The sequence below is a fragment of the Ursus americanus genome, chromosome 9 (genome assembly GCF_024610735.1).
Source record: "Ursus americanus isolate L20-20 chromosome 9, mUrsAme1.1.p, whole genome shotgun sequence".
Lineage (NCBI taxonomy): Eukaryota > Metazoa > Chordata > Mammalia > Carnivora > Ursidae > Ursus > Ursus americanus.
In genome coordinates, this window is record NC_142135.1 from 71,631,269 (window position 1) to 71,656,390 (window position 25,122).

The window sequence follows — 25,122 nt, forward strand, 5'->3', positions numbered from 1 at the left end:
CACTTCTTTCTTTTTAAGGCTACTACTGATTAACATATTTAAAAGGTCCATACAGAGGCTGCATTGAATCCCTTCAGTGGGTACTTCCTTTGGTATTTGATAAATGGAACTTATCCCAGAACTCTGTATTATTAGTAGGTCTCAGTTCCAGCTAGAGTGTATTCCTGGAGCCTTTACATCATCTAGTATGATGAGCCGGTCTGTGAAGCAACAGGTGAGCTGCACTGGCTTCCTCCAGGGGCAACAGCTGAGAATGTGACTCTGAAAACTGCCTAGACAGCCTTTCTAGTAAGCACTGAATGTGACTCTTGCATTTAAGCCAATATTCCTCTTTTTCTTTTTTTTCCCCCTGTGAATGGGAAGGAAAGATTTTAGTCATTTTGAGTCATTGCCGTTTTAAAGGATTTTAGTTTATCAGTTCACAGAAAGTGGTTTGGGTTTTTGGTTTTGGTTTGTTTTTGTTTTTTGGCACACTTAAGGAAATTCGTATGAAGATTTGTCATCATCATTAATTTTGTTTTTCTCAATATGAAAACTTGGGCTTTTTTTTTCTAGCTTTATTGAGGTACGATTGATACTTAATAAACTGCAGACATTTAAAGGGTATAATTTGCCAAGTTGTGACATATGTCCACATCCCTAAAACCTTCACCACAACCAACATAGTGAACATAACCATCATTCCCAGAAGTTCACTCATGTCCTTTGGTGAGCTGTCCCTCCCAGTACCCCCTTCCCGTCCCCAGATAACCACTGAGCTGCTTCCTGTCACTATAGATTAGTTTGCATTTCCTAGAATTCTATATAAACGGAATCATTTAATATTTACTCTTTTTCTGTCTGACTTCTTTAATTCAAAGTAATTATTTCGAGGTTCCTCCATGTTGCTGTGTGTGAACAGTTCATTCCTTTTTACTGCTGATTAGTAGTCCATTACATGAATCTACTACAACTTGTTTACCCATTCACATATTGAGGGGCGTTTGGGTTGTGTCAGATTTTCTTACTATTACAAATAAAGCTGGCATGTATATTCATGTACAAGCCTTTGTATAGATACGTGTGTTCATATCTCCTGGGTAGACATAGGTGTGAAATGGCTGTGTCATATGGTATACACACGCTTAACATTTTAAGAAACTGCCAGACTTTTAAAAAGTGATATTATTTTTACCTTCTTGCCAGTGGTAGGAGTTCCATTTGCTTTACATCCTCACCAGTACTTGATCCAGTCAGATTGGTCAGTGTTATTCATTTTAGTCATTCTAGTAGGTAGATGGCGGTATCTCACTGTGGTATTCATCTGCATTTCTGTAATGACCTATGATGTTGAGCATCTTTTAATGTGCTTATTTGCCATCTGTATATCTTCATTGGCAAAGTGTCTTTTCAGATATTTTCCCATTTTTCAATTGAGTTGTTTTCTTACAGTTGAGTTTTGGAAGTTCTTAATATCTTCTAGGTACAAGTTCCTTATCAAATCTATGCTTTGCAAAGATTTCCTTCTAGTGGCTTGTCTTTTAGTTTTTTAAACATGGTCCTTTGAAGAGCAGTTTTCAGTTTTGATGAAATCCAGTTTATCAGTTTGTTATTTTATGGGTTGTGCTTTCAATGTTGTAGCCAGGGAATTTTTGACTAACTGAATGTCACAAGATTTTTGTCTGTTTTCTTCTAGAATTTTTATAGTTTTAGGTTTTACATTTGTGTGTCTGATCCGTTTGGAGTTAAGTACGTATATTGTGTGAGGTATGGATTCAAGTTATTTTTGTTGTTGTTAATGGACAACAAACTCTTACATTATTTGAAAAACCATTCTTATTGGTAAAATTTTTTTTAATATAAAAGTAGGACATTTGTAAAATACAGAATATAAAATCTACATCTTGGTGATCTTTAAAAATAACTTACCTAAATATATTTAAGGGTATTATAGGAGCAGTTCTAAGTGTGTACTTCACAAAATTGGAATTATAGTATATTCTGTCTCTTAAAAATTTTAGCATTATATCAGTGTTTTCCTGTCTGATTTAATATTCTTTAAATGCATGGTTTTTAATGGCTACATAGTTATTCTGTCATATAGACATATACTTTACCCCTTTTATTAGACATTACCAGTTTTTATTCTTAAAATATACTTTGAACATGCTTATACTTAAATCTTTGTTTTTCACCTTTTTTTTTTGCTTACATTTAGAAATTTATCAGGCCAACATTCATGAACATTTAAAACGCTTTGATTACATATTTCCACAATTGAGTCCAGAAAGTTTTAACAGTTTACACTCCCACCAGCAACTACTAACAAACTCTAATTCTTATGGCAAATTTTGTTGTTGTTGTTGTTGTTGTTGTTGTTGTTGTTTAAAGCATTAGGGATGCTCGGGGACACCCTGTCTTGTTCTCCACAGCATCTTTCTAACCTTCACTCTGGTCAAGTGCCTTGCTCCCCCTCATTCTCCTCATATGACTCTTCTTGGCACTGGCAAAGTTAAGCAAACTCCTTCCATCTCTTGCCTCTTTTGCCAAAACATTTATGGGTCGAATATACATTTCTCCCAGGCCAGTAAAGAAGCCCCTTTTCTCATCTAAGATGAAAAGTTCTCCCTTTTCTCAGGCTCCCATTGTGCCCTGTTTCCCAGAATGCTCCATTTTTCTTCCCTGCCTCTTTACCCTCACTCAGCACAGAAGCCATCCCAGGTCTTCCCCACCTGACATCCTGAGTTCCCCCTCAGCTACCAGCCTGTCTTTTTCTTCTCTTCCAGTGCAAAGCTCTTCGGAAGAAAGCATCCTTTTGTTGGAAGTCACTTCCTTCTTGCTCAACTGACAATTCACATGGGAGTGTTTCTCCCTCCTCCTCCTTCCCCATTCTTGCCCTCCCTCCCACCCCACCCCACCCCACCCCACAGTCTTTCTTGCTGAAGTGTGGTGTCTTCATGCCTAAGTGGTGATCTCTAGGCAAGAATTTCAGGGTAGTTCTAGAATTCCTAGTAGCTTTGTCTTTTTGTGGGGCTCGCCATCTTTTTCTTCCTTCTCTTTGAAGCTCTGTCTCTGCCCATCTCCTCTTTAAATTAGAGTGGCTGTCACTAGACACCAACTTGAGTTAACCAGTGACTTGGTTTGAGTCTGTCTGTATAAGAGTGAGCCGCACATGGGGCGCCTGGGTGGCGCAGTCGTTAAGCGTCTGCCTTCGGCTCAGGGCATGATCCCAGCGTTATGGGATCGAGCCCCACATCAGGCTCCTCCGCTATGAGCCTGCTTCTTCCTCTCCCACTCCCCCTGCTTGTGTTCCCTGTCTTGCTGGCTGTCTCTATCTCTGTCAAATAAATAAATAAAATCTTTAAAAAAAAAAAAGAGTGAGCCACACAACTCTGTCTACCTTCTTCCTCATCTCCTTTGTCACTGTGGTCATGCACTTAAGGACCTGTCCGCTTTCCTCTAGGAAATGCCCGTTTTTGCTGGTTTTTAGCTCTCTGCTTTAGACTACTTCAGCACCCAACTTCTATATCTCATTCAAACAAGCATGCCCTATAACTTCTTGCCTCCTCCCGCCCTCCTCCCACTTCCCTAAGTGCGTGTTCTTGTGCTTCATAATTGCCCCACTTCTTGTCATTAGTACCTGAATATACAACGTCCCAGCCACTTGGGATTCAGTGCACTTTTCTCAATTGAATCTTTACTATGTCTATAAACTACACTGCACCCCAGCCAGAGCATCATCTTAGAATCTGTAATCATCTGTGGTGTTCATCTCTGAGTTCTTCTGGCTAACTGGAGTGCCCCCCCCACAAACACCCCCACGCCCACCCTTGCTTTATTGTACTTTCTTCAAGGTAAAAATCACCAAAACTCCATTGTATTCTTTTCCTTTTCCGACCTTCTGAGGTACTTATTTATACCATATAATAGTATTCTTTACTGTTGATTTGTTCTTCTAATACTACCTTATGAGGGCAACTTTTATTTTAATTAACAGGTGTATCACTTCAGTTGACATAAGGTATCTATCCCATGGCCACAGCTGTCTTGGACACTCCTAGAAAACAGGGGCCATGCCTGTTTGCATCCCCAGTAATTTCAGATTGGTGCCATATGTAATAGGTGTTGGTAATATTTATTACATCGGTGTCAGCTACTTATCTTAATAGAGCGGGTGCCACATGCAATCGAGCGTTGACTCTCTGGTCTGGGGAAATGAAGCAGATGACTTCTGCAGAGAACTCTCAGCAATCCCTTTTCTGTCTTGATTAATGTGCATGGTAGCAGGTCTTCCTTACCTGTACCAACAGAACGAAGCTGTGGATAATCCAAAACCTTGAGTACTTCGGAGTACATGTTGGTGTTTCTTTGTGTGTTGCTGAAAATGGACTTGCCTCCTGTGAACTCACTTTAAAATGAATAATAGTCTCATCATAAAGACACACTCAGGAGCTGAGCAGTTGTCTGTCTGCTTACTCTGCCACTACTCTGGGCCATTTCTGGTTCGCACCCTTGCCTGTGAACACATGATCACAGGTAAACACTAATCCTGTAGGGTTTCTCCAAGCTTTTGTTTAGAACAAGATCTACACCTCAAAAGGTTTTTCCAAAAACTGTTATAGAGAAAATAGTGGATGTGTTTCAAATATAAATGAAGGAAATAAGCAGCAATTTCGAGGAATGACAGTAAACTGGGAGTAATATTTGAATAAAAATATGAAAAATCTAGATAAGTTGTGATTAAGGGGGAAATATATAAATCTAGGGATATCAATTTATTTACTTTTCACTTTTCAGTGTACTGTAAATATTGTGTTTCACATTTGTTTCTAATGGGAATTTAGATTTTCCGATAAAGTATGAAAATACGATAATGAATAAAAACCAATTTGGCTCATACGCCATTAACCAGATTGGGTTGCACTTTTGGAATTTCAAACTAACTCTTCTTTTCTTTTTAGGTTGCCTCTTGGTGCTGCATTGGCCGTATTTGGCACCCAGAATGCTTCATTCTGTGATGGTCTATTAATAAGGTTACCTTGTAGAGTTTGGAGCAGGGCCTCAGGTAGGTGGCTTTTATCATTATATGGCATGGCTTTCGAAGTGATCCATTATTTCAGTTTCTGAAGAATTAAGATATCATATTAAAAGCTTTGAAAAGCATGCCACATAATAAGCATGCCACTTACTATTTTAAGGTCTATCAATATGGATTGTGTTCAGCAGGACTTTATTAATAGTAATAATCTAATGGAAGGATTGAAATACTGGCAGTGAGCAGTCTTCCTTACTTTGTGGACAAAATGCATAGCTGCCATAAAAGCTTATTTGTTCATGTTCCCCAAATAGCCCACAGATGAACTCTTAAGCTCTTCTTTCTCCGAATCTTGCTCAGAGTGATAGACTATCCCATGTTACCGCTATGTCTTCTTCCTGTCTACTGGGAGGGATCTGATGAACTATGGGCAGGTGGGGAGGGCTGCTCGCTCTGCTTGCTGGGATGGGGCAGATGCTAGGATAAGGAGCTCCGTGGGACAAGAGCAGTTTGCTAGCCTTGTTGGATAGGGGACACACCCCAGCATCTGGACTTCCCAGACCGTAGATGCAGCTCAGTGGCACAGAATTGAGGTGTAGCGATACTTGGAAGTCCAGGCACCTGTGGATGTGGGACCAGGTAAGTCTGTCAGCGGGACTTCACACACAGTACCAAGGTTTAGAGGCCAGGACCCTCAGCCATAGGGAAGGAAGAATGGTATGAACAAAGATGGCTGTGCCAAGTGCCAAAGGATAGGCTCAAGATCATAAATTCCACTGAGGTCTGTCAGGGGCCCAGCCCTGGGGAAAGGAGAACAGAGGCTGAGAGCCAGGAAGGGTCCCACAGTATACATGAACAGAGCTTTATAATCAAACAGAAGGTACATAAACTTATCTGGCTAAAATTCCTGATTACAGTATTCTCTGAAAATTAAACATTAAAATCTAGTTAGCGTAAATTTTTAATCATTTGCATATTTGTGTAGTCGATTTTTAAAAGACGTTATTGGTTTTCCAGTGTTACGGATTATGGATTTTTTCCTTTTCTACTTCATTGTCGTTTTTGAACTACTTTTTGATGAAACTATTTTAGCAGCTGGAAAAAAGAGAAAAGTTTTTCATTCCTTTTATGGCGCCAACTACATTTATGTAGATTTTCTCCTTTTTAATTTCTCTTGCATCAGTAATCCCTCAGACATTTTCTCTGATATTTTCAGCGTCATCCTCACATTTTAATTTCTCATGAAGAACATCCTCTTTCAAGATTTTGAATGTTACTTTGTTCCTTTTTCTTTCCTATAAAACTTCATTGGTATTTCCAAACAATAAGTTGTAATGGATGCAAGCTGCATGCACTTAAGGAGCTGTGGAATAGAACATTTGAACGCAGACATGTTCTGAAAATCCAGGGCGACTGAGTGCACCCTGCCTCTGCCTGCCTGCCTGTCGGGTCACCTGTGGGCCTCTGAGTAGTACATGCCCACGTGTTCCTAGCTTTCAGCATCCCCTGGCAAAAACAGGAGAGTCCCCCAGGTGGTTGTGATGCTCCCCTAAGTTCCTTTTCTTCCGCCAAAGCAAACTAACAGCCTCATCCTACAGGGTTTGTCTTCTGAGCTTGCTTTACGCTGATTCGAAATTGTAGAAACACCAAAACATGTTTACCTGCTGTTTTGATATCTGAAATCCCTTATCAAGACTATAGTTATGTTCAACAAGTATTTACCAAATGTCTACTCATGCCAGGACACTGACCAGGTGCTGAGCGTAGAAGGATGAATAATAGTCTCCCTGCAGATGAATTTAGAATCGCCAGGGGTAGGGGAGACAGGTCATTTCAAGGAAAGCTCCACAGTCTATATTAGAGGTAAAAGGTGCCCCGAGAGGTAAAGTTGTGAAGTTCTTTCTTGTTCAAGTAAAAGTCAGTCAAGGAATGTAATTATAAAATCTCTTGTTTGTGACGGCCTGGGTGATGTACATGTCCTCTGGAGGTAGAGGAGGGAGTGGCCACCCCGACTTGACGTTTTTGCGTAGAACTGATCCTATTTACTCAACTGTATAGGAATATATAGAGGTGGTGGTTTCCAGAAGTGTTTGTGATCTGGACAGTCACACGGGCAGAACTTAAGGACAGAGTAATGGCACATATAGAGCCTTCCCTGGATTGGGCTCTTTTTCATGATACAGTTTAATGCTGCTCAAAATTTTGCACACATACACACACACACACACACACACACACACACACTTAACATTTGTATCTCCTCGTATACCACAGCGCTAGCCTGTATTTCAAGCACACTTTACTTTGAGATGCTTAAAACTAATTCTCTGCATGAGCTTTTGTAACGACACAAAATTTTCTCTCCTCATCACTTTTGTTTGAATATGTACTGTTTATGCCTTCCCATGTGGATTTGTAGGCAGATTCAGTAGGAGTGCTTAGAGCGTTCAAACATGGAACCTAGATGATGCTGTGTTCATCATTTTAGTAGTATCAGGCAGTTAACCCTAGATGAATGGAGGCATGTTCTCCAGGTGTTTGGGGTCCATCCGTGTGAAAATTTTTAGAGTTGATGGCAGGCATTTTTGTTGTCGCCTCGGGAATATAAGGAGTCAGTAGTCATAAAAACAGCCCCTCACAATTTGGGAAATAGGCAATTTTCAGATTGGGCTGACCTGTGAGTCACCTACTTTATACTTAGCCAGAGCACGGATATTTTGGAAATGTTTCGTACCAAAAAACAAAGCCAGGAAAACCTCTAAAAAGAGTTAAAGTTTTGAATGCGCAGTCTTACTTGGTACTTGGTACTTTGTTCTCTCCCAAGCACCATTGCTTCCCTTGTGCACAGCTCCCCTCGCACATTCTGTTTGCAAATACTGACTAAAGTTGCCCCATGTGACAAAAATGGAAATACCTGGTATACCACCCATGTGTATTTTTTTAGCTTTTTATTTTGATGAGACTATACAATCTTACGGGAAGAATCCTTCATGTAGTTGTTAAAAGGAAATGCTGACTTTCTAAGTTATGGATCATTAAAAGAGAGTTTTTAAGAGAGAAGAAAAAAATTTTAACATGACATTTATGTTCTATAAAATAAATAACCAATGAAAATATTTCAGAATTGGAAGATAAACTTTGATTGTCTCTTCCTTCTCTCTGGGTATTCTAGAAAATGTAATAAAACAACCATACGCAGGTTCAAGGTGGCCCAAAAGGAACATCCTAATTTTAGAGAGAACTGATGTTGGGATTTGTTCGTTCCACTTTGGAATCTGTTGACTTTCTCCTGTAGGTTCTTAAAAACAAATAGGTCTGCTTTTTCCCTTCACTTGTCTGTTGGTTTTTATTCTTTGTATGTTAAGCATAAGGCTTTCTACATATGAGTAAGACTTAATTTTCTGCTAAGTTTCAAAAGGGTTGTGTTAGAACTACATTTTAATGAACTGCTCAAAAGTTGAAAACATCAAGTACAGTCATTCAAAACAGGCAGCCTTATTTTTACTAGTTTTACTATAACTTCTTTAGGAAAACAAGTACTGTAGTTTTCAGTATTTGGGGTACAAAATATGTTAATCAGGTACCTACTTACAGCTTGGGTGGGTCAAGCACAATCCCAGCTCTTTGCCCTGTCTCCTGCTTCTTTCTGTCCACTTGATCCCCATCTAACCATGCAGCCATCCAGCCATCCTTCCTGCTCTGTGCCAGGCATGGGTGCAGATTCCAGGCATATTTTCACTTTAGCAGTTTTATTAGGAATGGGAACGGGATCGATACTCTCTACTTGTACTGATTCCTTAACAATGGATCAATCCGAGAAGGCTTGTTTTCTGAAACAAAACAAATATTTTAGATTTTACGACAATTGCTATTGTTTTAATCTAAGACTTTACAAATAGCTGGTAAGTTTCAAAAATACCTTTCTAGTGGCTTAGTTTGTTGGACCAAATTGTATCCACACCATATTATTTTTTACTTGAAGATAGATATGTATATTCTGTCCTGTGTCTGTTATGGTGATTGAGCAAGCCTATAGTTCATTTTGATGCTGGAAAGCACTTGCCCTTCTTTAATTATTTTCATTCATTTGTACAAAAAAATCTTTACTTTTATGGGAAACAGCAGTGAATAAATAAAAGTGACACAGCTCCTACCTCAGTGCTGCCTACAGTCTATTTTTAATAGTCTTGCAAGATATACTTCTCCTTTTATTATCCCTTAATAAGGGATTTTACATACCTACAGAAATTGAATGCTGTAAAAATTTCCACATAACATTCATGATCAAAAAAATGTGCTAACTCTGCCGTTGCCCTTACTTCAGTACTGGTCCGCAGTTATGTTATCTTGTTAATTTCTTACACATTATTCGAAGCTCTGTTGTGTTTTGTACATGTGAATTAAAGTACTAACTATTGGTAAGTTTCCTTTTGTAAGCTACCTATTTATATGAAAAACATGTTTTAAGCAAATGTTTTTCTGCATTGTTTACTCATGGTGTTTTATGATTAGCATATGGGAACATAAATGAAGCGTTGATTATCGATGGCATTTGCCTTTAATCATCAAAGTGTATGTTTGACTTTTAACTCAAATATGAAAGAATTATTGATGCAGGTAAGTGTTGTAAAAATTCACAGCTGTTAGACAAATGACAATCAGAGCTGTGGAATTGCAAGTATAGAAACAGTTTCCAGTACAGGGCTGTTCTTATGCCGGCATCCTCATAGGAATTTGTTTTAGTAGACCCTCTGATGTATGATTCATTTTTGCTTGTTATGTTTCTGTGTGAGTCACTGGTTTAGAATGTAAAACATAGGACGATGAACATGTGTGTGTGCACGCACACACAGTGTTCCGTTTACGTACTGTTTTTATGTATGCAAAGTTGCCCTAGAACATAAATGTGTGTTCTCGTACCAGCAAAAACTGGAAGGGCATCCTGAAGTGTTATTTTCTCAGGGCGTGTTGAAATGGCTGTTGTGGGTATATTGCTTCACAATTCTTAGATCAAGGCAAAGAAGAATTTTAATCCTTTGAAAAGCAAAATAACTGCTCTTTGACACATTAAAAAAGAAAGATAGGAGTACACATTTTGTTGTAGACTTTTCAGAATTGTAGTTAACAATAGTTTTTAAAAGTCTTTCTTATTTTTGTAAAAAAAAGACCACAGATAATTTCATTTGACATTTTAGTTAGGATTACATAAATGCAAACGGTATATTTTTCAATGTTTATTTTATCAAGCCAAATAATAATGAACTCTAACTGGCTCCTGGTTTCCTTTGTTTGGGGAAATAATTAGCAGCCCTTTGAAATTATTGGGTCATTCATAAGAACTCAAAATAGTTAGATTGAAGTTAGGGAAATTAACTGTGACTTTGGAATTATGTTTTGTGATAAAATGAATGGAAATGATGGCTTTATTATTTTATTTCAGGCTAAAATATGTAATAGGTAATTTGTAGATTATAGTAATATTTCACATCAAGATAGAAATTTTAAACTATATTGAAATACTTTAACTCTAAAGTTTTTATTATAAGTGCCATTGAAAAGTAAGCATCAATGAAATTTTTATGAATGTATTTGAGGTATAATAAAATTTGTATCGGTCAGGAAAAATACAAAAATTTATTGTTTACTAGTCAACTTTTACATTTTCTACCCAAGTCACTGTCCACTCAGATACGTATGCTAGTTGTTATTTAACTGTTATGTAAATTACTTAAAATTTACTTTGCAAACTGCCTTTATTAAAAGAAGCGAAGTCTTACATTTGTTTCCTTTTGGGGATCATATTGGCAGCTCTGATAGAGAAAATAGGCACTATTCCCTGTTCTTGTTTTTTAAATGTAATGACGGGATTTATCCACGTGCATATTGGTTTGCCAACCTACGCTTCTCCTAGAATGCAGCCATATAAGAGTGAAAAAAGGAATTTTAAGGTTTATGCCCCTTCTTGACCACATACATGCTGTCAGCATATTCAGCTTCTGTGAGCCTCTCACCTTAAAATGGCAGTGATGATAAGTGCATCCACCTCTCGGGTCCATTGAATTTTCCAGGGAGGTCATAGAGATGAAAACACTCTACACTTGCAAGGTATTTATATTATTAAATAACACAATACACAAAACAGGCTTTCATGTTCTTAACTACCCTACCAAAACCTGGGCAAGTAAGTATTTACAAAGTTAATTTTATTATTTTGCAATTTTGATGTGCGGAATTCAGTTCTTCCATTTATGCATGTCCTGTGCTTTACAAAAGAATGGAGCTTTTGCTTTAACTGTTTAAATATCTTTTATTAGTCTGAATTTTTATTTTTCTTTTTTTAAAACTATGAGAATAATGCTTTCAAATATACCTGTTATTTTTGTAATGATGCTTGAATGTTCTCTAGCAAATATTTTATTTACATATCAAATTCTTTATGTGAAAATTTTATATCAGGAGAAATTAATTAGCTTTGTGTTTGGAACGTTACATAAAATTGCTTCCATTTAGCTTGTCCTTGGTGGATCCTTTTATTATTGTATTTTAACAGTTTGATTTATGTTATCCCCCTCGTGTTCTTACAGTCACGATTTCTGAACGTTCATCTCTAAAATATTCAGAGCTTATTTCTTTGTGCCCTGTAGTCTCTACAATAGATAATCCTAGTTGTTTTTTCTGACTTTTGACCATTCTTTCCACATTTACTTGTACAATCAAGAATTGTTAACAGATTTTTTTCTCTATGCATGTTCTTAGTTTATTGGAGATCGTGCCAGTAGGCATTTTTTACAGATATTTTAAGATTTTTCTTTTAAAACCCAATGATGCTTTTTTCGTGATACCTCTGCAGCAAACCCTATATAACTTCCCTTGCATGCTTTTGAAATCGAAAGAGCACAGAGTTATTGCTACGTTTAGCAATCCTTGCAGCTTTCTGAGAAATAAATCGGCAGGTGTTGCAGGTGACAAAAGTGCAGCTCAGAGAGGCCTGCCTTGCACAAGTGTGTGTGCCCTGTGGGCGGATGAGGTGATTTCTTCCAGAGGCTGCTCTTCTTTGGTGAGGTTCCAGATGCACTGAGTTTGTCTCTTCCATAATATTATTAAGCTTAATGAAATTTCTATCAGTTTGGTCTACAGGTAGTAACCCTAATATCCATTCCTCTCAGTAGGCAAGTTAGCTTTAAAAAAAAATTAAAAATTGAATTTGGGAAAGAAGTGGGGAGTCATTCAGCATCACAAAATGCCATTTATATAGGTAATACTACTTTACTTTTCGTTTCTGCCTTTTATTTGGTCATGTAAGTGTGCTTAGAACTAATAAAAATTTGCAACTGGTGAAAATTAATGCATGACTCGTCAGCAGAGTATGGAATGTAAGCATGTGCCATGAAATTGCAATTCTTTTATCCTTTATTTTCTATCATTTACGTACTGATTCCATTTAGAGTATAGTCCATTCTTATTTTTTGTTTCACAGATTGGCCAAAATGGGAAGGACTGGATTCCGCTCTCTTCCACGAAGAGTCAATGGGACTGGCTAAGATCAAGGTCTGAGGCTTTTTCCATCTGTCATCAGGTATGCATTGAACAAGAATCACTACAGTTCTATGCATGTATCTTTAAAGTATTTAATAACGCATATTATGAATGTGGACTTTTATTCAATGTTGAGCTCACAGCCTTATATTATCCTATAGTTTTAAATGCACCTATAACTAATTTGAGTTTTGTAATGTATTGAGATGAAAAGATTTTATTAGCCATGAAAAAATTTCAGCTGGTCTTAGAAAAGTGTAATATTTGAAGTCTGCTGTTCTTCATTGCTCAGTATGTACATCCAAAGATAACAGAATTCACTTGTTAACTCCATATTGAGTATCACCAAATTTAATATAATCAAATGTTTATGTATTGTTTCATGGTGTACTTTCAATACTTTTTTTTCATTGACTTAGAAGTTATCATTTTTTTTTCCCAACTGGAATGCTCTGCCCCTTATGGTTGGAACTCTTAACACAACAATGACAGATATGACCAGTCTTTGAAATAGTTTCAGATACTAGTTATATACAGGGACTTAGATACTTTACATTCCGTGTTGATTTTTCAGTTGACAGATTTATCAACTTGTTTCCCACAGTGCTCTAAATAGGTGCATAAAAGCCTCATGTTAGGAAATCAAAGAGTCAGAATTACTGTGTTTTTTCCTGCCTTGGCAAAGTGCTTTCTACCAATTTACAGTGTCACTGCCGGTCACAGCAGAATAGCTGTGTAGATAGTTTGGGGAGCTAGAGAAGCTGTCTCTTGAATGAGAATAAAACAGGGAAAGAACAAGTCCCTGAGATTCAGGAAATCTCAAACCAGGGGAGCATATTGTGTTAGCATATTAGTGATGTCAGTTGTGTTAACTGTATTAACGTCACTTTCCAACTGCAGGGGAGATTTAGACAATTTGCACAGCTTGAAGGGAAGGCCTTGTCTGTATCTACCTACTGATGAAGAAAGGGTACACAAAGCAGACACGGGCCTTACATTTTAATCAAGTGAGCGGATAACTGCCCTATTTTGCCTGTTTAATGACAGCCTCTACATTAAAACACAGTGGGATCTACTGTAATATACACGTAGTCTTAGAGAAATTAGGTTAAATTTGAGCCCCTGCAAAAGTGTAACTGGAATCTGCAGGACTCAGTAGGACATATCTAGCTCATAAAGGCAAACTAGGGTCAGTCTGATGCTAAAACAAGGGCTGTAAAGAAACTGGTTTTTGTGTCTAAATACATAATAGGATGAAAAATCCAATTGAGTAGTGTTTGATTAATATTCATTTAGCCATGTGCAGTTTTCACTTCAAAAAGCAGATCTTTTTAAAGAGAGGCTGTAGGTCTCCTCATTTCTGTGTCTCTTAAAAGTACATTGCCAGACTGGCAGTCATAAAACTCGAGTCCCTTTAACTCTTTTATATCAGGTGGATCTTCGGGGACTTGGTTTTTTACTCTGAGAAATACAGTTGATAATATTTACTGTCTCTTGTCCATGAATTTTCAAAGTTTCCAATCAATTTAAAAATTTTTGTTTAAGTAGACATACTCTTTGCCGTATGATCCGTACATGTCATTCTTCCTCACAGCACCCATATTGAATTGAAACTGATACACCTTTTACCTGAAACGCCTCCATAATGACGTGTCCTTGCACAGGTGTTGTGCTCCAAGCCAAAAGTCGCACTGGTGTACCACACATGGGTTTCAGGTGTGCCCAAGACTGATCCCCTCAGCTCTTGGGGAGGCCTGAGGACTCTGGCTCATCCACTAACCTCAGTGTGGCCAATGAAAGAATCATTTTCTGTGGTGTGAGAAAAGGTGAGGGAACTTGACCAAATCTTTTTTCCCCCCAAATGATAAGGAGCCATGATCCTCACCTCAGATAACTTCACAGGGTGTTACCATTTCAAGAATGTGTATTTGTTACAAAGAGAAGTCATTTCCACTCTTGACTCGGAAATCCCTCTGTGTGTGATGACACTGGTACCAAGAGCAAATTTCCACTCTGGGTGGTGCCTTCAACTCTTTCAGGCCTCCCGTGTGTGCATTAAGCACTTCTTCCATGAACTAAATGGTTCACAGGGTGCCTAAAAGAGTTTCCAGTCACTTATCTGCATTTCTCTATAACACAGAGTCTGACTAGAGTTGACTTACACAACTTAAGATGCTTTTTCGACCTTAAAATATTTGCAGAAACATGTTTCTGTTCTTAGTCAGATTTCTGTTGTCTAATCCCTTGTCAAAATTGAAGCTTCATAATGCCACTTTGAGTGTCATGTTTTGACACTTCTTGAGAGTTCCTGAAGTCACTACTGCTTTCCCTAAATATGACATTTGTCAGGTGGAATTTCTGGGGGTGTGTGAACTGTTCATTCTGAGCAATGCATTAATACGTATTTTGGCAAATGTAAAGAAACCTACAGATATTACATTAGACCAGCTGAATCCATTTTATGGTTTCTTTTTGAATTCAAAAGCATCACATAGCAAATAAAAATTTTAAAAATTAGTTACAAACTAGTTGTTTCTTATTTTTTTTTTCCAGTCCCTTTTTGCTTTCTTTTACGACCACATGAAACTTGAGAAGCCACCTAAAGCTAAATCATTTAGTGGAGTTGGGCAGTTCCCAAGTGTCCAACAAGAAGGCCTGCTTTAGGCTGCGATGGCCACTGTCATTCCTGGTGATTTGTCAGAAGTAAGAGATACCCAGAAAGTCCCTTCAGGGAAACGTAAGCGTGGTGAAACCAAACCAAGAAAAAACTTTCCTTGCCAACTGTGTGACAAGGCCTTTAACAGTGTTGAGAAATTAAAGGTTCACTCCTACTCTCACACAGGAGAGAGGCCCTACAAGTGCATACAACAAGACTGCACCAAGGCCTTTGTTTCTAAGTACAAATTACAAAGGTATTAAACTCTATTTGTCTTTCAGATTATATTTTCTATTATGTTGGCCATGTGAAGCCGTTGTAAACGTATATATATTTGTATACACATTCTTGAGCTGCTTTGCAGAGAGGAAATGTTAACGTAGATTAGACGTTGGCTAGCTTTAGTATTCTAAGTCACATACTTTGATGTGTTAGTATCTTTGGATTTTTTTTTAAATGCAATGCTTAATGAGAGTAGAATTTCCATTTGTACAAAGAGATTACAAGGAGAGGGTATGGACGTTTACGTGAGTATATTCAGTCTCTCTCATTGGCTTTTGTAGTAATAGCTACGAACCAGCGAATCCTGAAGTGGCAACTTCAGCGGCTCGAGTTCTGCAGTGTTTAGGGGTGTTGACTGTCCTTGTAGCGCATGTTAAGTTAAAGCGTGTCCAGTAGCAGGAAGCCTCTGTTTTAGCATAGCAGTTTAGTTTCCATTTGAAAAGTGACTCCATGCCACTTGTGTCGTGATACTGACAGAATATGTCTGTGTTTCAAGGCACATGGCTACTCATTCTCCTGAGAAAACCCACAAGTGTAATTATTGTGAGAAAATGTTTCACCGGAAAGATCACCTGAAGAATCACCTCCATACGCATGACCCCAACAAAGAGACGTTTAAGTGTGAAGAGTGTGGCAAGAACTACAACACCAAGCTCGGGTTCAAGCGTCACCTGGCCTTGCATGCCGCTACAAGCGGCGACCTCACCTGCAAGGTCTGTCTGCAGACTTTCGAGAGCACGGGAGTGCTGCTGGAGCACCTTAAGTCGCACGCCGGCAAGTCGTCTGGCGGGGTGAAAGAGAAAAAGCACCAGTGCGAGCACTGCGATCGCCGCTTCTACACCCGGAAGGACGTCCGGAGACACATGGTGGTGCACACGGGAAGGAAGGACTTCCTCTGTCAGTATTGTGCACAGAGATTTGGGCGGAAGGATCACCTGACTCGACACATGAAGAAGAGTCACAATCAAGAACTTCTGAAGGTCAAAACAGAACCGGTGGACTTTCTGGATCCGTTCACCTGCAATGTTTCTGTGCCTATAAAAGATGAGCTCCTTCCGGTGATGTCCTTACCTTCCAGCGAACTGTTGTCAAAGCCATTCACAAACACTCTGCAGTTAAACCTCTATAACACTCCGTTTCAGTCCATGCAGAGCTCGGGACCTGCCCACCAAATGATCACAACTTTACCTTTGGGAATGACGTGCCCGATAGATATGGATGCTGTCCATCCTTCTCACCACCTTTCTTTCAAATACCCATTCAGTTCTACCTCATACGCCATTTCTATTCCTGAAAAAGAACAGCCACTAAAGGGGGAGATTGAGAGTTATCTGATGGAGCTGCAAGGTGGCGTGCCCTCCTCATCCCAAGATTCCCAAGCATCATCATCTAAACTAGGGTTGGATCCTCCAGTCGGGTCCCTCGATGATGGTGCAGGGGACCTCTCCCTGTCAAAAAGCTCTATTTCTATCAGTGACCCCCTAAACACACCCGCCTTGGATTTTTCCCAGTTGTTTAATTTCATACCCCTCAATGGCCCTCCCTATAATCCTATCTCAGTGGGGAGCCTCGGAATGAGCTATTCCCAAGAAGAAGCGCATTCTTCTGTGTCTCAGCTGCCCCCCCAGACACAGGATCTTCAGGATCCTGCAAACACTCTAGGTCTCGGTTCCCTGCACTCCCTGTCAGCAGCGTTCACCAGTAGCTTCAGCACGAGCACCACACTGCCACGTTTCCATCAAGCTTTTCAGTAGGAGTCCAAGACGTGGATTGATTACAGAAATCTATGTGTAGCCCTGCCTTAGATGACCATTTTTATTTTAGTGCCTACTTTAAAACAGCATAAAAACTTCTGCTTTTGTACAGTACCAATTTTCGTTAAGCCAGTATGAAATAGAAACAAGCTTTATAAATGAGCTTTGGAACCATTTGCGTTCAGTTATGTTTACCTGGGTATTTTGTCCACACTCACTGCCAATTGTCATATTTTAAGATGATTTTTCCTCTAGGAAAGCCATTATTAGCAGTAAAGTCTTATGAGTTCCACATTCAATTTGCTTCGAGATCTTAAAATTATCAGTTCTGTCCAATACCAGTGGCTCTACCTTTTGACATTTGGCTCATTAAAAATGATTTTGGCAATAGAATGTACATTTTCTAAAATGTATATGAATAACCTGAGAGTTTTTAAATTTTTACTAGTCTCTAAATGGATTCATAAGCAAATGTTTTCAGATGAATTCAGAATCCAGTTTGGGGAGATAATAGATGTTTCTTAGATACACCGTGATTTCAGGTCAGTATATTTTGAAGACTTTGCTATTGTCTGGCTCAAATATTTGCCGTCTATATTATGCACACATAAGGAAAACAAAACCTAACTACAAAGCACCAGTATTTATAGCAAAAAGAGACTCCTAATGAGGTGACACGGCATTCCATGTTACTCAGTAGTTGGCCTTAAACTAGTACGCATGACATTTTTCCATGTTGCAAAGTTGCTCTCTTTCCAGTTTAATAGTACTCATCGTGTTACGGCATCAGAGTCTTCACAGTCAGTGTATGGCTAGATGTCTTTAATCTTTCCCACCTTTCATGGCCAAAGGGTGGGTCAAGTGCAGCCAGCAATTCTATTTTAATTGTCGGCCCACAGTTAGTCCAGAATCGAGAGCCATTGTGGAACGACGGATGTTAGGGGTGTTTATCCCTGAGCGGACTGTCTCTTCTTCTGTGGCGTGGTAGTCTCCTAAAAAGAAAGTTAGATGTGAAGCACTTGGTTCAGCTTGGGGAACTTGTCTAGGGATCCTGTTCCTTGTTGCCAGGGTTGGAAACTAGACTCATTAGGAGTAAAGGAAAAGCATATCGCTCACATCACTTCTTGCTGAATTTAATACAGTTTTCTTTCCCATAAGAACCAAAAGCAGAAAACAAAACAGCCCTACCCCCATGGTATCTTTCTGATTCAGTGTTGATTTATCTTTCCTTGCTATTTTCAGATGGAGACTTTAAATTTAAATGCATTAGAAAACTATTTGAGGAATGACCACAAAGTTTTAAGCGACTAAAAATATATACAGTAAAACCCCACTTTTACACGTCTCTGGGAAATTGGGGGAGAGTTGCAAATCAGTTGAATTTGTAGAGGGGGAAAAACTAAAGCAAAACAAGCACTATCTTAGTTAATGTGAAAGTAACAATCAAGAATATTGTGTTCACTAAATAAAATAGTTTTTGTGGGCTTTCCTCATATTAGACGACCACCATAACTGTTTTGAAGGTCCAATTATACTTTTCTAAATATTGGTTGGGGCATCAGCCTACAAAACATATCTATTAAGCACTTGTTAACACCTTATTTTGGGACCCTGTCTGTTGGGGTGGGTATGAAGGGGAAGGTTTATAGAAGAGTATATATCTCTTAAAAAAAAAATATTTCTGAGCACTCATTAGCCCTATACGGAAGCTTCTTTTTTCATTTGTAGGGCCAATTATCACTGCAGATTGCGATGTTTACCAAGAATTTCTAAAAATGAGTGCAGATTACTGAATATAGTACATTATTTAAAATATCTGGGAGTAGTATAATTTGTGGAGAAATGTAAATTGTAATAATGTAAATGGGGGTTTCACTATATATATTATACACACGTACACACACACACACACACACACACACGTATCGCACTTCATAGAATCAGAGTTGCTCTCTTAAGGGAGCTTTGGCTCCTGATATTTTATCATGCTCCTATTTTTTTTTTTTAATTCTAGGAGCAGTAGTTTTTATACTTATGTATTTAAATTTTATTATAAAAAATTACATTTTATAAAAAAAGTGTGTTCCAAAGGCATTAAAATTATATATGTTTTAATAAGGAAATACATTTAAAATTTTTCAAACTGCTCCTAAGCTTTTGATTAGGAGAATATTTGCTCTGAAAGTAGGCTTTTAGCTCTGCTTTATTACTGCTTCCTTTAGTTTCTATGAAACAGATTGCTTACTTAAATCATTAGTTGAATGATTAGTGTTCAATATTGCTTTAATCACCATTTAAAAAAAAGGAAAAAGAAATTGGTGACAGAGCACAAATAAATAGAAAACCTATTTTTACGTAGAAGTCACAAATACAAGTGTGGAAGCACTACTTTACTTTGTCTAAAATTTGCTTAAGGAGAAGTCAAATTAATGACCTGAGACGTTGGCCTTAGCAGGCTGTATTTCACCGCTAAGAAACAATTCAAAAGGGAGTACCAGGATTTATTCAATAAAGCATTTTGGAAATGGGGAATGGCGCCATATATGTATGTATATTTTTAGCCTTATTCTCACCCTGCATGGAATTCAGACACGTGGAGGCACATCTTTCAGGGCACCAGGGTTAAAATCTAGAGTCTTAATTTTCATGTGAACACCTCTTTGCCTGTTGCCGCCTCATAGACTTGAAATAACACTTCCAAGGAAGAGGGAATTCAGCTCATGTGTTTTTCAAATTGATTCTACTGGTCACTAAACCCTTTTCAAGAGAATTTCTGTTAAACATGAGGCAGACTCATTTAATTGCACAATGGTCTAACAAGGATGTAACCCAGAACTGTCTCGTTTTTTCTAGAAAAAAAATTGACATTTTTTTTACATCAACTGGATGTGATTAAAAATAATTATTGCCAATGCTGTGGCCAGAATCATCATCCTTGAAATTTCTAGTAGTGCCTTTGCTTGGTTTAAAAAAAAAAGGGATTATCATTAAGTAAAATATTTCAGTTTAGAATTTGGACCTCAGACAAGATATTGAACCTCATTCAGTTTGAACTTCCACACGTGTGTACAAATTTAATCATCAGACACAAAAGCATGAGTGTGGAAGGGTCTCGGCACTGTAAGCAATATTATCCACTGATGTATGCAAATATCATCTTTATAGTTATTGGTCACTGTTAAATTTCACATTTTAAAATCGTACTACCAAGTGCAGTTTTCAAAAACTTCAGTTGTCCTGGCTGATCACACACCACTCTTTGTGCAGCTTTTTAATTTCACTTAGTGTTTCTTCCAAGCTATGTATTTTTGCCTATTTGTTACTTGTGCTTTATTATTCTTAGTCATTTGTGGAATATAGTGATATATTGTGTTAATTTGGACAGTAGCGGTTTTTAAAAACCATATACTGACTGAAACATGAGCCAGAGCTGATTGCTTTATTAAGCTAATAATGAATGTTAAAGAGTACATATTTCAGGATCGTTCATCTAGTAAGCAATACACATATATAGGCCAATATTTTTTTAAAAAATAGAGCTTGGTCAACCTCTATACTACACATATTACAAGATATAGCACTTTCAAAACGAATCTAAACCTTTACAGAAACTTTCTTATAGGTTATGCCTTTTATTTTAAGACTTATTATAATTTGTTTCAAGTGCCATTAGATGATATATATGTAGGCCTTTGATATATAATGCTTTGTGTTCAAAAATGGTAGATGGTATTTTAAACAGGTACATTTTTACAGTGTTTTCTTATCAATTTGCTATATTGCACAGAATCAGTGTGTGTCTTTTCATAAGGTTTTACAATGGTTTATTTTTTTACAAGGTTTACGTGTTTCAAAACACACTGTCTTCCCAGTATGTAAATTAAAAAATACCAGTTCGCCCAAGTTGCTTCTAGCCTACTGAGATCCATGTGACATTGAAGGAGGTCCTTTAAATGTCGACTATTCTTCATTAGCAATAGCGGACTGTTATCTCTGACATATAGTGCCTAAGTTGACTCTATGTCGTGCTTTTTTCACACTGTGTCAGCAGCCGTGTCTACAACACAGTCTGTCGTGATTCCATAGATCCACAGGTCGCCTTATGTAGTTTTGTGCTAGAAACCCATACAGAGCGCCTTTTGGATTACATAAAACAAACTGATACCACCCACACTGGTAAAGGCACACTTAGATCATCACCCTTAGGCCCTTCTCCGTTATCAGCCCTTTGAGGATGGAAAGGCAGTGTCTTTTGATAAGTTTATCTAGCTCTAGAAATGACAGAACTATTGCTAATGTATAAAACACTTGTATAAGCTTCAGTGGTACAGATGAACCAGAATGAATGTTTATCTTCTCAGAAACACTCCTTCAATATTATGTTGGATCATGCTGCTAATGGAACTTGGGATACAACTCTTCATGGTGCTACAAACGTCGCTGTCTCGTTCAGTCATATTTTTTTAGCCATAGGAAAAAAAGGACTCCATTAGGCGTAAAGGTGTACAATATATTTTTATACTGTGACTTGATCTGTCATTAACAGACTTTTACACCACCCACCACAATGTATTCACGTGCACTTGCAAAAAGAAATCTTGGACGTGCAAATGTTACCAGAACAAACCCAGCTTTTGTCCACAAGGTGACTATAACTCAGAATGAAACGTGGGCTTTATAACATGGTGTGGAGTGAAGAACATGCGGTATGTTACTAACAGCCCTTTGAATTGAACAAAAACTGGGAATCCATTAGGAAATGGATTGCATCACGCCTGAACATAAGCTGGACTGCTGAAATTGTATTTTTAGCAGACGGAAAAGTGTTTGGACTAGTACTCTAAAAATGTTCTAATGATAAAGTTTTGAGTCAAAATAGAAAAGAAAAATCTGCATTCCAGGCCGAATTTTGTATATTTTTATTGCATTTAAAATCGCTATTCTGTGATATTGGAAAATCAAGTGGCTTATCATGTATATCATGTACTTAAAATGTATTCACAAACTACTGTTGTATTTGTATAAAATATAGACAAAGATCGTATTTTTTGTGTGTGTATAAGCTCTGTAAAATAGCACTCACATTATGAAGCTGCAGTGATACAACATTTTAATCATCCACATCCAAAGAAGCAGGCTATTTATTGTCCAGTTACCCAGATATAAAATATTACTTTGCTGCTAATGAAACAATAGTACTGCAGCTTCTTGTGGCCTACAGTGTTATGTTTGCTGTAAGAAAAAGATATGTGAACTCCACAAACTATATGAATAAAATTATAGAATGGCTTTAGATAATGTAGATCTTCCTGAAATTTTAATAGATGATACATTTCTATTTGGTATAACTTTTTCTTTTCACTTTGAATTTTTAAGTATTTTCTCATTGGGTAAATATACGATTCTAATAGCTGACTCGAGGACAATACTTTGTTGTTGAAACGAAATGTAAAGTTCCAGGGTTTCTTTTGTTTTGTTTTAAAACTTTTGTACCTTTAAAGGAAGGATAGAGACTGTAAATAAAAAAAAAAAAGTTGAAAGATCCTGCATCAAAACTGTAATCCAGGTGAGCATCCAAAAAAGAATTCCAGAAAGGTGATTAGTATGTATAAATCAATAACGTCTCTTGTTTGTGTGAGAGAAGATTGGCATTAAGCATTCCTTTAACGCTTGCTGTCTGCCAGTACTGTGATCCTTTTAGAGGTTCCCTTTGGGCTCTTTGTCTAAAATTTTGCTGAAAACCCTCCCTTGACAGTTATCTGGACCAAAACACACACACCACTTCGTCCAAAACTCATCAGTGCAACAGCAATGCAGACAGCAACATTGTCTGAAGATTCAGTTAATAATCTGAGCAGGAATCAATTGTAGAAATCATGTTTTATGTATCTCCTAGCACCTCTTTCACGATGATAGGAAAATTCCCTCTTTACCTTTGACTTTCCTGTTTTAAGGCTCTCCCACTTTCAGAGAGAGAAACTGAACAGCGATTTGCAGTGTCGGCAGTCCCTCTTTTCACCTGCTTGCTTCCAGAAAATCGAAAAGCATGCCTTTGTGAATTCTTAACACTAAATACATTTTTACTTAAATTCATACGTATGAAATATTTCAAGGACTGCTTATCAAAACATGATGCTTTTCTTAGTTACGATACTTTGAAAAAGAACGTTTGGGATTAATTCACTTAAAATATAATCTCCCTTATGGAAAAGTAATTCAAAATGCAGTTTGTTTATTGCATCATAGACCCAACGGGGCTGAAAAACTTCATATGTGACCCTGTTAAATGAAAAAGTTCATACCAATGCCTTACCATGGAGGGGAGATGGAATTTCAAGTCTGGCTTTAGATCACTTGAGTTTTGCTGTCACTTTTCCTTAATCAGACATTTCTTCAGTAAAAGGCATCACTTTGTGCTAAGTCCTAGGGGTATTTCCAAAGAAATCAGCTTTATAAAAAGAAGGTTGTTTTCTGATCAGGCATTTGTGTGACGATGGCCGCGTCATTGCAACTGCTGGAAAGCCTAAATATTGTATTGAACCATACTCAGTTACCCTTTTTTTGCAGATCAAAAATGGTCAAATATTGGCAGTTTCAGCCTAAAACTAAAACAAAACAAAACCCAGAATGTGTTGACTTCACCTGCATTCTATTCAACACAGAGGTCAATAATAAATTTTTCTACTCTGAAGATGTTTGGCTAGTTTGATGGTTAATTTTATGCGTCAGCTTGGCTGGGCCAGGGTAGCCAGACTAGATGTTGCTGCGGAGGCATTTTTTTAGATGTGATTAACATTGATAATTAGTTGACTTTATGGGACGCCTGGGTGGCTCGGTCGGTTAAGTGTCCAACTCTTGGTTTCAGCTCAGGTCATGATCTCATGGGTCATGAGATAGAGCCTGGGTTGGGGCTCCAGGCTCAGCGGGGAGTCTGCTTGGAAATTATCACCCTCTGCTCCTACCCCCTCTCTCTTTCTCAAATAAATAAATAAATCTTTAAAATACTACCCTCCATAATGTGGGTGGGCCTTATCCAATCAGTTGAAGGCCTTAAGAAGAAAAGACTGAGGTTCCCCAGCAAAGGGGAATTCTGCCCCCAGACTGTCTTTGGGCTCGGGCTGCAACATCAACTCTTCTCTGGATCTCAGCATGCTGGCCTGCCCTGCAGATTTTGGATTTGGTCAACCTCCATGATCACATGAGCCAATTTCTTAATATACATACACACATTTATATATTTATACACACATCCAATTAGTTTGGTTTCTCTGGAGAACCCTATTTAATACGACTAGTTTCAACTGTCATTCTTTAGTTGTGCTGGTCTTACCTTGAAAGAAATAGAAATATCTTCCTCTGATACACTGTTATGCCAGAAAACGTGAATTCCCAGGTTCTCACTGCTTTAAAAAAGAAACACACACACAAAAGAGCACAGTGCTCAATGGAGATTGTGTCCATAAAGTAGTCCTCAGAATCTCCTTTTCTGTACCATTATTTTGGCTGCCATTGTTGCAGATGAAAAGGGTTTTCTACCAATGAGCAAGTTTTTAAAAAATGAGAACAGGCTAATCTTGCTTTACTCGGTAGAAGCATACTTGAAATGTAGACCAACATTTATTACACACGCACATGTGGAAATGTTTGTAAATTGAATCTTTTTCGAAAACAGGCAGATAGTCCATTTATAATAATACCACTTATGACTTGGGGTTCTGAGGGGATGAAAGTCAGAAGTATAATGGATCCTCACATAAGCTACGGAATTTTCTGTTTTATGATAGAATTGTTGCAAAGATTTAACTTTTGGTTTATTCTATGTGTAATTAGAGAACTTTAATCTTTTTATGGCCAGGGAGTGGAGGGGCCCTTTCAAAGTG

At 37.9% G+C, this 25,122-nt stretch overlaps 1 protein-coding gene across 4 annotated transcripts in view; it reads left to right on the forward strand.

Annotated features, from left to right (window-relative positions):
• PLAG1 (PLAG1 zinc finger) overlaps positions 1-23,935 on the forward strand; it is a 52,662-nt gene extending 28,727 nt beyond the window's left edge. Inside the window, exons 2-5 of one of the 4 annotated variants that reach the window (XM_045789064.2) lie at positions 4,941-5,044; positions 12,492-12,590; positions 15,104-15,462; positions 15,985-23,935. In XM_045789064.2, coding sequence (XP_045645020.1) covers positions 15,221-15,462; positions 15,985-17,242 — 1,500 coding nt within the window. In that variant the 5' untranslated portion in view covers positions 4,941-5,044; positions 12,492-12,590; positions 15,104-15,220 and the 3' untranslated portion in view covers positions 17,243-23,935. The remainder of the gene's footprint in view (positions 1-4,940; positions 5,045-12,491; positions 12,591-15,103; positions 15,463-15,984) is intronic. The other 3 variants (XM_045789068.2, XM_045789065.2, XM_087864872.1) reach the window with 3 other exon arrangements.
• Positions 23,936-25,122: the final 1,187 nt, after the last annotated feature.